This window comes from Vanacampus margaritifer, chromosome 15, assembly GCF_051991255.1.
Source record: "Vanacampus margaritifer isolate UIUO_Vmar chromosome 15, RoL_Vmar_1.0, whole genome shotgun sequence".
In the NCBI taxonomy this organism is placed as follows: Eukaryota; Metazoa; Chordata; class Actinopteri; order Syngnathiformes; family Syngnathidae; genus Vanacampus; species Vanacampus margaritifer.
In genome coordinates this window covers 16359844-16372842 of record NC_135446.1, presented here as the reverse complement: position 1 = coordinate 16372842, position 12999 = coordinate 16359844, and the positions used below count along the sequence as shown (strand labels likewise).

The 12999-nt window shown below is 40.5% G+C and overlaps 1 protein-coding gene across 1 annotated transcript in view; it reads left to right on the top strand.

The window, feature by feature from the left end:
• LOC144034819 (dachshund homolog 2-like) overlaps nucleotides 1–9186 on the top strand; it is a 34425-nt gene extending 25239 nt beyond the window's left edge. Inside the window, exons 5-12 of the mRNA XM_077543893.1 lie at nucleotides 148–311; nucleotides 442–547; nucleotides 1509–1583; nucleotides 3132–3235; nucleotides 3306–3453; nucleotides 3557–3718; nucleotides 4863–4922; nucleotides 8272–9186. Coding sequence (XP_077400019.1) covers nucleotides 148–311; nucleotides 442–547; nucleotides 1509–1583; nucleotides 3132–3235; nucleotides 3306–3453; nucleotides 3557–3718; nucleotides 4863–4922; nucleotides 8272–8309 — 857 coding nt within the window. The 3' untranslated portion in view covers nucleotides 8310–9186. The remainder of the gene's footprint in view (nucleotides 1–147; nucleotides 312–441; nucleotides 548–1508; nucleotides 1584–3131; nucleotides 3236–3305; nucleotides 3454–3556; nucleotides 3719–4862; nucleotides 4923–8271) is intronic.
• The last annotated feature ends 3813 nt before the right edge of the window (nucleotides 9187–12999 follow it).

Below are 12999 nucleotides of genomic sequence, written 5' to 3'. Positions count from 1 at the left end.
GTTCACCTTTCATATTTAACCCCGGGGCGCCAAGGCAGGGTCAACGGCGGGTCACACAGCCTCTTAGATTTGTTTGGAAATGCGCTTAGCTTGGTTAGCCGTTAGCTTGCCTGACTCTTCTCCTGCGTCATCGTTTTTTTGTGCCAGGACTGGACCTGCCCTTCATGATGATGCCCCACCCGTTGCTGCCCATGGGCTTGCCGCCCGCCTCCGTCGCCATGGCGATGTCGCAGATGAACCACCTTAGCACTATCGCCAACATGGCCGCCGCCGCTCAGCAGATACACGTGCACCGGGCGCCCGTCATCAAGGTAGAACCCGCTTGGTGGTTTTAATAGTTTTGTTTTTTATTTAAATTCTGGTTGTTTTTAGAGTGAGTTTGTTAGTTGTTTGTTTTCGAAGATGCTTTGTTTTACTCGTTTATGTGTGCGTGTCGGGTAGGAACGGGTGTGCGACAGTCCCTCTCTGTCGCCCTCTGTTGACGAGACCAACACTCCTTTGCAGTCGCAGCCCAGTAGCTCGGCCTCCAGCTCGCCGGAAAGACTCGGTATGCAGTTTTTATTTATTTAAAAAAAAAATCTTTGAATGTCTCACGATTCGATTCCGATTTTTGGGTCTTCGATTAGATTCAGAATCAATTTTCGGTTAAGAACGATTTCTGGTTCAAAATGATTTGATTGACAATGATTTTTGCTTCAATTTATAAATGTGAATCGTAATGATCTACTCCAGTCTGACTCGCTAATGCTAATTAGCGCTCTACTCGCGGCACTTTTATCACTCAAAAGAACGGCTCCACGCTGCAAAAAAACAACTTTTATTGGAATAACTTGATTGTGACTTTTTCCTTCTACTCTCTAATGTGGCTACAACTTAACAGTGTATTATTAGACCGCGTGGAACCACACTGCCCCTAAGTGGCCAAATCGAGTACAACATGAACAGCGCTCCCAATAAAGGCACACACACACAAATAAAGGCAAGACAGCATAAAATAATTTTAATAAAATCGATTCTGAATCGTACTAAATGAGAATCGATTTTTTTGGGCACACCCCTTCTTTACACACAAAACGACATCTGCAAATAGAGGTCAAGTGTGCTTGCTTCAAGCTGCTTCTTTGTTTACTACTAAGCTGACATTTGAAAACCAAGACAAATGAACATGTTTAAACAGCAAAATGTTCAACCACACCATATATTTTCATCCAACAAACGTCCTCTATCTTAATGCTAACTTATAATGCGAAGCGCAGCTAATACGCTAACTCAATTTAGCTTAGATGGTAACTATCATAAATAGGATGCATGTTGGAATGACATCTTGACAGAGAGGCTACCTTTGTATGAGGGGGAGGAGCTAACTTGAACCTGTGAGTTGTTTTTATTCCGTTTATTTTTAAGGAAATTGTAACGGTACCTGTCCCCTGTGTATAAAAATAAAAAAATAAAAAAAAATAAAATAAAAAAAAATCCATACACAGACTGACTATGGTTTCCCCTTTCAGGCCTGCTGTCGGCTGATGCAGATGTCGCACTGGCCAACGTTGCAACACCCATCAAGAAAATCACAAAGGACAAAGGTTAGACCGCACACACGCACACACACTTGCATGTCAAAATATTCAGCATATTATGCACCTTTATCCGAACCTTCAACCATTTCCTTTTGACAACTGACAAATCATCCGCACTTTCTTCATCTCCTGTATTTACACACACACACGCGCACACACACACACACACACACACACACACACACACACACACACACACACACACACACACACACACTCACACTCACAAACTGAAGTGTCAGGATGTTCCACCGCTCCTATTGATCACCTGTCTCTGAGCCATCAATCAGACCGATGAGGATGGTTGTGTGTGTGTGTGTGTGTGTGTGTGTGAGAGAGAGAGAGAGAGAGAGAGAGAGGGGCGAGATAAAGTGAATGGGGCAGGGCTAAAAGGGGTCAAGGGGCGCCCCACTAAAAGCACGCTGCGCCCCTCCCGTTATTTTCCATCCTTGGAAAGGCGACGCAATCCCTGATACCCGCCTCTTCCAAACAACCAGAAGATAAGCGCATGTGGCAGAGGAGGAGAAGTATGGATGAAGAGGCAGATAGGAGATTAACACGCACGCACGCGCGCGCATGTGTGTGTGTGTGTGTGCGCGCGCGCACGCGAGCGAGGGCTGTAGAGTGCATCTTCATCAGCGTTAATTTCACAGCAGAGTTAACTCAGTTGTCAGTGTGTTAGGCATTAAGGGCTGAGCAGGCACTGTGACGCACTCGCAATGAGCGCACGCACACACACACACACACACACACACACACACGTTTAAATCAAGGGTGTCTTTAATCCCTGCCAATTAGTACCTCACATGATTGTGTGAATACTAATGACGTGCGGGCGTGTCGAGCGTAATTGATCCCCGCGATGCTGCATCATTGACTTTTATACTTTAGTAAACAACAGTCTTCAACTTCTGACTGGCGCGTGTTCGGGGGGTGGGGGGAGAAGTGAACACTGCCAGCGCCTCGAGATACGACTTAGCTTTGACTTGCGAGCGAGTCGTCTAACAAAAAAAAAAGAAAGAAAAAAAAAGGCTTCAAGCTGTTTGTTGCTAATAAACTCAACTCAAAACGTAGTGAATGAAATCTTGGGTATTTCAAATCACCACATCTAGCTAGCTTCATGCTAACGCTAAGTAGCGCTGCGTTAATTTAAGACAGTGGTGTCCAAACTACACCCTGGGGGCCATTTGGCGCCCACCGTCCGTTTTGGGCGGCCCATGGCATATATATATATATATATATATATATATATATATATATATATGTATGTGCTAAAAATTTATTTTGACATGGCCCACAATGCTCTTAAAGGGAAAAAGTCGAAAAAAGAGGTGGGATGTGAAGAATGGGGATTACCACTGCTGCTACTAATAAACTTTTTAAGATATGCGAAATTTACAACTAAAATAATAACAGAATTTCTCTCTAACATTGTGTAGTATAGTATAGTATCCCAAAAGTGTGTTGAAATGTCTTTCCAGCATTTTGAAAAGATACAACGGTCAAAAAAAAGAAATGATCGTTCACTGTAGTCCATGTTTGTTTTGTCCGCAGAAGAAGAAGCTTCGCTGGGTCAAGGCCTGCCCGCCGGCTTCCCTTCCCCGTTCCTATTCGCCGACGGCCTGTCGTCGGTGGATACGCTCCTCACCAACATACAGGTGCGCGACCGCGGCGCTCCTTTTCTTTATCTTCTACGTTGCACCCTTCAACGAAGCGTGTGTGTTTCAGGGCCTGCTGAAGGTGGCGGTGGAGAACGCCCGCGTGCAGGACAAGCAGATCCAGGCGGAGAAACGGGAGCTGAAGATGGAGCTTTACCGGGAACGAGAGATGAGAGAGAGTCTGGAGCGGCAACTCACGTCGGAACTGCAGAGCAGAGGTCTTAAGCGCTTAAGCTTTTCGTTCTTGCCGGTTTTGGAAGCTGCCCAGATGCATTCTGGGAAATGTAGTCAATCCCAAACGGCTTCCTCCTCTGCCCGCAGCGTCCATCCAGAAACGTCTGAAAAAGGAGAAGAAGGCCAAGAGGAAGCTGCAGGAGGCGCTGGAGTTTGAGTCCAAGCGGCGGGAGCGGGGGGAGGACGCCCTGAAACACTCGTCCTCGTCTTCGCCCGAGCCGCTGCACGCCGCCGACGACAACGGCGCCGGTATTTTGTCGCTCGTAAAATCTGGCAGACCTGGATGACATTTTGACATCGCACGATTACGTTTTCTTAGTCAAAGCAATTATTTTAATATTCTTTGTCTTCATTCACACCCTAAAAAAATGCATCCATTATACTTCCTCTCCCACCCTTCTCACGCAATGAACTAGTCCAACTTTTTGTAGGCACTCATTCTGTTAAAAAGTATATTCTAACACGGCACACTAGTGTAGTGTAAAATCAACACCGACCAGTGTTGACTAGTCTTACATTTCGATTATCAGTGTTGTTTACTTTCATCTCAGTGCAAAAAGATTAACACTTTTGGTGTTCTTTTAACTGTGGTTAGTGTGAAATTTAACACTTTTGAAGGGTTAAATTTAACTCTGTAGGTGTTGAATTAACACCGGCATTGTAACACTTCTAACACTTTCTGTGTTGTTTAACTCCATCTCAGTGAAAAAAGATTAACATTTTTGGTATTCTTTTAACTGAAGTTAGTGTGAAATTTAACACTTTTGGAGGGTTAAATTTAACTCTGTAGGTGTTGAATTAACACCGGCATTCTAACACTTCTAACACTTTGTGTTGTTTAACTCCATCTCAGTGTAAAAAGATACACACTTTTGGTGTTCTTTTAACTGTAGTTAGTGTGAAAATTAACACTTTTGAAGGGTTAAATTTAACTCTGTAGGTGTTGAATTAACACCGGCATTGTAACACTTTCTGTGTTGTTTAACTCCATCCCAGTGAAAAAAGATTAACATTTTTGGTATTCTTTTAACTGAAGTTAGTGTGAAAATCAACACTTTTGGAGGGTTAAATTCAACTCTGTAGGTGTTGAATTAACACCGGCATTCTAACACTCCTAACACTTTCTGTGTTGTTTAACTCCATGTCAGTGTAAAAAGATTAACATTTTTTGGTGTTCTTTTAACTGTAGTTTGTGTGAAAATTAACATTTTTGAAGGGTTAAATTTAACTCTGTAGGTGTTGAATTAACACCGGCTTACTAACACTCTCAGTGTTGTTCTAACTACATTTAGTGTGGATTTGAAGTGTTACAATCAATTCTGTAGATGTTGAATTAACACCAGAAGGAGTAAATGACTACTTGTCATCATTCTGTCCCATCTGTCTCACGCAGACGCTGCGTCCGACCAGCAGGATGAACTGAACGGGAACCAGGAAGACAACGGAGTGCAAGGTACACACACACACACAAACAGTAAAACAAAGCACACTTGTGTATGTGTGTGTTTAGTAAGTTGGCGATGTTGACAGGAAACAGATTTTAGTCCACTGTCGGTGATTTGATATCATAACAGGATTAAGCCATTTAGGTGTGTGTGTGTGCTCGCGCGTTAGTATGCGTGTGTCGTCCTCCTTTCACCAGCTGTGCTCAGTCCTGCCTGACATTGAGAAGCTTCGTTTTGAAACGCTGCGTGTGTATAAAATCGCTACGCTCCCTGTGTGTGTGTTTGTGTGTGTGTGTGTACATGTGTGTGTACATGTGTGTGTGTGTGTTTGATCCACACTTGGGTGAGACAGCAAACTCTAATTAGCTCTCTCTCCTCTTTAGACCCCTTTAGATCCCCACTCTTCTGCCAGCGCTCACCAACATGCGCACGCACGCACACGCACGCGCACGCGCAAACCCACCTGATTTCATTAATGTTGATTGGCCCGCGAGGACCCGTTTGCTGCTGTACACACGCACGCGCGCACACACGCACACAATCATGCCTACTTCCATAAAAGCGTTTTGCACCTACAGTGATTTTAATGCGCACACGCGCTCACGCGCACCGCAAACCTCCCTCGCCACTCACCTTCCACACTCTTAATTAACGAGTGGAGAGAAAAGTGCTGAATACAAAGAAAGATGTGGCATTAGAACCCGAAGAGATGCGGGGAGGAAGAGGAGCTTTTATGGGAAAGGTTGCGACTAAAAATGCACCGATGAAGAGGAGATGCGAGTGGAGGAAGTCGAGGCAAAGGAGGGCAGGTGGGGTGGGGTGGGGGGGAGTTGAAAAATGTGACCTTGTTGCCAGACCCGCTGACATTTACGGCAACCTGCTGATAGACTTTAACAAGGCGGGTCAGTGCCATTTTTCACTCGGGCGACACGCGCACCTACAAGCATGCTAATGACGATTACGAGGCGTGACGGTAAAAGGAACGAAACTGCGCTTTGTAAGTCTCGTACTTAAGAACAACACGGAGTCATCATTAAACGATAACCTGGCAACTTCTCGCCTTGACCACCAGGAGGCAGCGCGCCAACAAATACACTTCTTCTACTACTACAACTTTACGTGCCTCAGTAAGATGACGCAATATTAGTCATTTTGTGTAGAGGATAAAGAATGCATGCATGTGGCCAGCGTGTTCTCCGCCTCCCATTCAGTTCTTTACCGTCACGCCGCACAATGTGGCACGTTCAAACACCTTTTACACCAGGCGCAAGATGCCGGTAGAACGGGTCAGGATAAAAATATCCTGAGCGTAACAGATAGAGGACGGGAGGTGAGGAATGGGAGGGGTGCTGCGTGGTAAAAGGAGATTGTGTGTGTGTGTTGGGGGGGGGGGGGGGGGTTAAAAATAGCAAAGGGCAGCAGATGAGAGGGACGGAGAGGAGTCGGAAACCAGAGAACATTGTCAAAAAAAAAAAAAGAAGTTATTTTCCGAACGGATGTCCTGTCAGATGGAGGAAGTGGGGAGTGGCGGAGGAGAAAGCGGGCCGGCATTATGGCCGCCGTTATGCAGAAAATGTAAACAGTTTGCAACGTTGGCAGAAAACAATGACACCGCAGGGGGAAAAGGCGGCGTGCGTGCGTGCGCGTGTGTGCGTGCGCGTGAGGCTGCAAAGAGGAGATCTGAGATTCGCAGCCATAAAGGGAGAGTAGGCAGCAACAGCATACAATTAACCCCGCTTTTAGACGAGTTAGCGTGCATATGTATTCGGGTATATATATATTAGGGCTGCAACTAATTATGTTAATAATTGATTATTATGTCGATTATTTTGTTGATGAACTCGTTTACTGCCATTGACGGCTATAGACGTCAAAAATTCATTTGAGCTATTTCTATTAGTTTTAACTTTTTTTTCTCACTTTTGTTAACAAGAGTGTGAAAACCTAGATTTTTTAAATTGTATTAGAACAGATATAAAATGTGTGATTAATCGTGAGTTAACTAGTGAAGTCATGCGATTAATTACGATTTAAAATGGTAATCGCCTGACGCCCCTAATTTTAAATAATTTTTTCTTTAGAATTTTTTTCGAAATTGGAAAAAAAATAATTATAATTGTTATTTATTTATTTAAAAAAAGAAAAGATTGTTAAAATTTTTAAAATTTAAATTTAAATTTTAAAATTTATCGCATGACTTCACTAGTTAACTCACACATTAATCACACATTTTATATCTGTTCTAAATGTACAATATTTTTTTTCTAGGTTTTCATACTCTTGTTAACAAAAGTGGGTAAAAAATGTTAAACTCATATAAATAGTTTAAATGAATTTATGACGTCTATAGCCGTCAATGGCAGCGAATGAATTCATTGGATAAGAAAACATGTTTTAATTTTCATCCATGATTTCAAATTGGCAGTGCATAAAATGCAGAAATGTGAATCGCTAATTCTCATCCATCAGAAAGTTTGCCAAAATAAAACCATATGTTACAAATGGATGCAAATAGTCTTGAAAACCCCCCACAAACGTAATCGGCCTGCTTTAATGAAGGACGACAATATATAAGTCATAAGTCTGATTTTGATTATTTAAGTTTAAAAAGGTCTCTAAGCAATTAATTAATTAATATATATTTTTTTTAAATATTGAATATTTTGATTAGACCTCTAATAAAAAAAAAATAATAATAATAATTAAAAAAAAATTTAAAAAGGGAGAACAATGATTTTTTTTTTTTTTTTACAGGAGAGCTCAGTATTGTTCATTCGATTTGACATCATCATTGCTCTCCTTTTTTTTTTTTTTTTTTAAATCCAACAAATCAATTAAAAAAATTTAATAAATGTTTTTTTTTTTGTTTTGTTTTTAAATACATATACATACATATACACACATATATATATATATATATATATATATATATATATATATATATACACACATATATATATATATATATATATATATATATATATATATATATATATATATACCCTTTTTTTTGTATGTGGGTGAGTATGTGTAGTATCCCATACTAATAATATAATATAATAATAAATTGCCAGATGCAGAAACATCAATGTAAGTTATCACGATGTAGTGGCTCTCGCTAACAGACAGAATTAAGTAACCGGAATTAGGTTAAAAAATTCTATATACGTAGACCATGTTTCTATAAATTTTAACAATGAGAGAGAACAATGATAATGACATGTCAAATGATCAATACTGAACTCTGCCCAAAAAAACAAAACAAAAAAAAAAACAAAAACAAACAAACAAAATAATCACCTATTTTTTTACATGAGCATATATTTGACTGATTTTGTTTTTTTGCCTTCAAATCAGAATCTCGGGCTTTCCTGAAGACCACCATCATGTTCTAGAGTGGTGGAGCCCACACCGCCACATCCTCCTCCCCAGGCGGGATGCAACTTTTTCAAGCGCGCTGCCCTGCTGGCCCCACTTCAACGCCGCCATCGCACATCACCAAAAAGAAAAAAAAAAAAATCATTCCTCTTTTGTGTAATGCGACTTCCTTCTCGTTCCTTTTGTTCCCGCGCAAAGCATGCTGGGGATGGACGGACGTCAAGGATACGCGGACCAAAACGTGAGCGCATTCTATTTACGCACGTTAAAGTGCCGGATTTGGCAGAACTTGAGTCCACCTCATTGGCTGGCCCACTCGGATTGGACGGGAATCAGCTCATCGGTGCTGGAAAGTGACTGTTTCAAAAAAAAAAAAAAAAAGAAAGAAAAAAAGAAAGAACCTTTCCGGGGATGTGGTGGGGCTTCTTTCTCATTTCATTTTTTTTTTTTTTTTGAAAAAAAAAAAAGTGTTGGAAAATTGTTTTACCCGAAACGCACCTACTCCACCTTCTTGTTTTGGACTTTTTCTATCACCTTGAAGGACATGTTAAAAAAAAAAAAAAAAAACAGCCTTTTTTTATGACAAAGAAGTGATTTTTAGAATATTATATCCTCAACCTGACCAGAAAGTAGTAGTTTGCCGCGTGAGTTGAGTGAGTAGCACTTTTCGTTTTCTTCCTTTTTTGCCCAGCAGGCGAGCAAATCAAGTGCTCCTGAGGGCTCCACTTTGTAACTTTATCACTTGCACTTTTTTGCCAGTGCGAACTCTTGTCTGTTCTTTGTGAATTTGAAATGTACAGGAATGGTTCATGTGTGTAGATAGAAGTGACACTCGCTTGTTTTTTCTTTGGCTTTCCTGTTTTGTGAGCGCAAATATACACGATTGCGACCATGTTTTTTTTTTTTTGTTTTTTTCTTCCCACACTCGGCCTTTCCTCAGCCAGCACACGGTGTCTCCTCTTTCCTCTCGCTGTCCGCCTCCATCCCTTTTACCAAATAGCTGATGTCACTTTTTCCATTTGCCCCTAATGGAAGCCCCGAGAGCTGAGCGATGGACGGCGGAGGTACGAGCAGCCCCCGCGATGAGGAGGGATGGACGTGAGATGATGGAGGGAATGAGGAGGGATGAAGAGGTGACGGCGTGAAGGATGTGAGTAACCATGCCGGAGAAAATGAAGGGATGAGGGAGGGGGGTGGGGGGGGGGGGGCAACAAACAATTGCTTATAAGGTGTCAAGGCTGAATGATTTGGAAAATCTAATCTAAATGCGAGTTTTTTGTTTCCTCCTTAAATATTGAAACGATTTGCTTCAAGTTCCATTTCCCATGTTTTTTTTTTGTTTTTTTTTTACAAACACGAGCAATAAATAAATCTGTACTGCAACATGCTTTGGTCTTATAGGTTAGTCTAAAAGCAATTTTTTTTTTTCTATGAAAAACTATTTATCTACTTAAGATAGTTGTTAACTTACTAAACATTTGGACTTGTGGTATTTTAGGCGTTCACGATGACAACTGCCCCAAATTTTACCAAACAAGTGTGGTGTCAATATACACGCCGAAATATTTCAAGCCTAACTTAAGATTTATATATATTTTTTTATGTGACAAATTCCCATTATTATAATTTTTTTTTAGATAGTTTTAACACAAAACTACGAAATAAACCTTATATGATACATATTCATTAGTCTAATAAAGCCTATTTATTTAGAATAATAATAAAATATAATAACAATAAAAAATAATCCTCAGGTTTATGTATTTAGTACTAATAAAGTATAATTACTCTAAATTAATAATAATGGGAGTATTTTTTAAAAATGCATAAAGTATATTGTTTGAATTGCATAATAATCAGGTTACGTATGTGAAAAACACTTTTTCCCAATTTTTTTTAAATTACATTTTTATGTTTTTGGGATGAAACTGAATACAGGCGTCCCAAAAACATGGAAAAAAATGGAATTATACTATATTAATACTAAATACATAAGAATATGCATTTCAAATAAATAGGCTTTGTTAGACTAATGAATATATATCATTTAAGTTTTATTTGGTAGATTTTGTTAAAATGATCTAAAAAAAACAACAACAACATGGGAATTTGTTATATAAAAAAATCACATAAATCTCAAGTTAGGCTTGAATTATTTCTGTGAGTGTACGTTAGCAACAAAAATAAGAAAACAAAATCTGTGACTTACCACGTCAACTTTTCATGTCCCATGAAAGAATATGTATGAACGTATCTGGACACTAGCTAGCTAGGTAGCTACTGTAGCTATCTTGCTAGCTACTGTAGCTAGCTAGCTATCGGCTGAGAGTAACTAGCTAACTAGCTAGCTACTCTTGGCCGTGATAAATACTATCATTTTTTATAAAAAAATGCTGTAAATAAACCTCACCTAAAATATTTTCCTCCAAATTGCAGCCTTTACGATTTAAAAATTGCATTATATGTTGCGCTGTCGATTTTAAATGTGTTTGTTTAGCCCTAGTACTGCCCCATCAAGACAAGCGTCTGTTTATGCTGTACCTTTTGGTATTTTTATTTTTTTTTGCTTCGTTTGGAAAAGAGAGAAGAGTGTTGAAACTTAACAAATGTATTTGCGAATGTAAAAAAAAATATGAAGAGGAGGAAGGGATGATGGAGGAAGAGACGGACGGGCACCTTGCTCCATCATTAGTCTTCATTAGAGTCTTTATCAGGAAAATTAGGATGGGAATTTCCTCCCAAAACGCAGCCCAGGAATACGCGTGTGTACGTGCGCCTGTGTGTGTCAAACCCAATAAACCTTTTCTCCTTACGCACACACACGCACACACACACACACACACACCAATAAACACTTATCTTTGGCGGTCATCAGTCGTTTATTGTTCCTCTTGTCTTCCCTTGATGGATGGTGGGCAGTGTCGCAAAACACATGCAAAAAAATCCTGAAAAAGTAGCACCGATTTGGAAAAATGGCCAAATCTGACAGAAGTGGAATTTAGAACATCCTGAAAAGAAACACACGACTAGTGTAAAAAAAAAAAAAAAAAAATGACAGCATGATGGCAGCGTGCCGGCAGGATTCGTGTTTTCGTTCCTCTTGTCGTCCGCCGTCGTTCACTTGATGGATGGCGGGCGGCGACGCAAAACACCAACACGACGTATGTGAACGAGGCCGCGCGTTGGGACATACAAACGTGATTATTTGTTTTCTTGGATGGAGAGACAAAGATGACTTGAGAGGAAGGTGCGATAACAATGCCCTGCCTTTCGCCTCGCTGTCATTTCACAGTCTAAATGTGCAAAGGTCAGCTGTTATTCATGGCAGGCCCTGAGGAGTGTGTATATTCGTGTGTGTGTATGCAAATGTTAGCCAGTGTGAAAGCTTGCATGTCACACCTTTCTGCTCCAAATGCCATGTAGCCCTGCGATTAGCACGTTAGCGTATTTCCACTCCCTTGTGCCAAAGCGATTCAACAGTGGCGAACCGGTGACAAAGGCACATGCAGTGTGACAGTGTCGTTGGCCTGTAGCAAATGACAATTATGTTTATGTATGCGTCAAGTTTTACATTTGTCACTTTTTGCAGGGGGAAAAGAATATATGCTTGTGAATTTTGTGAAATTGTATTTCCATGTTATTTCACCAACACTGCAACAACCGATGCTAAGTGTTAGCCTGTCAATAGTGGTATCAATTATGTGTTAGCATTAAGCTAGCAAGGGCATTTTTATTTTATTTTTTTCTTTAAGAAAAAGAAAGAGCAAGGGCATTCTTAAGCAAAAATGGTTTGTTTTAAATACAGAACATGTTTTATTTTTAGTTTTGACAGTAATCTTCAACAAACGTAAATACCTTCCCGGAATTTCAGTTTTTTCACCTTGATTCAAAATTGTGCAGGTAAATGATGGAATGACTCTAATCTCGCACAATAATTCACCATTTGTTGACATTTGCGATCAAATTAATCTAGCCAATTACAGTTCAAATCTAAAGCATTAACATTGGAATACCGCTTTAATCACAGGCTTAGCAAAAAACAACAACAACGCAAAGTTAAGTTGCTGCTATTCTATAGCTAATATTGTTTCAACTTTATTTTTTTCTCTCTTTGGGGAAGTTTGGACGGGTCAAAGTGTCTTTTGGCAGGTGCGGCGTGGACAACCGAGATGGATGGAGGTGACGCGCTTAACGGGCGGGTCCCGTTCGCAAAACGCGAGGTCACCTCTCACCTGCGGTTTCGCCAGCAAAACAAAATGGATGACGCGGCATCAAGTGCTGCGGACGTTTGGCTTTGTCGTTTGTCTTCATTGCGCTCGCCTTAAACATATCCGGGACTCGCTCCTCGAGGCGGATGCCTGATTTGAACACAATAGCCAGGGTGAGATTTTTTATGTGAGCATATTTTGAATATCTTTTTGTCATTTTATTACACAAATGGCGAACTGCTCAAGATGGTTGTGGTACAGTTGGATGTTTGTTTACTGTATTGTGCTTTTGTTTTAGTAGGGATGGTTTGCATCATTTTAACGGGATAGAGGTGGGTTTAATTGGACAAGTCACCACTAAAGGCCCAGGTACCAAATGAAAAGTGTAAAGGTACGAAACGTAAAACTGTTCACTTGGCACTAAGCCTTTAAAGCAAAACTGTGGCTCCCTCCAGTGGTGATAAACTGACATTACATTACAATGTCCCAGGATTATTCT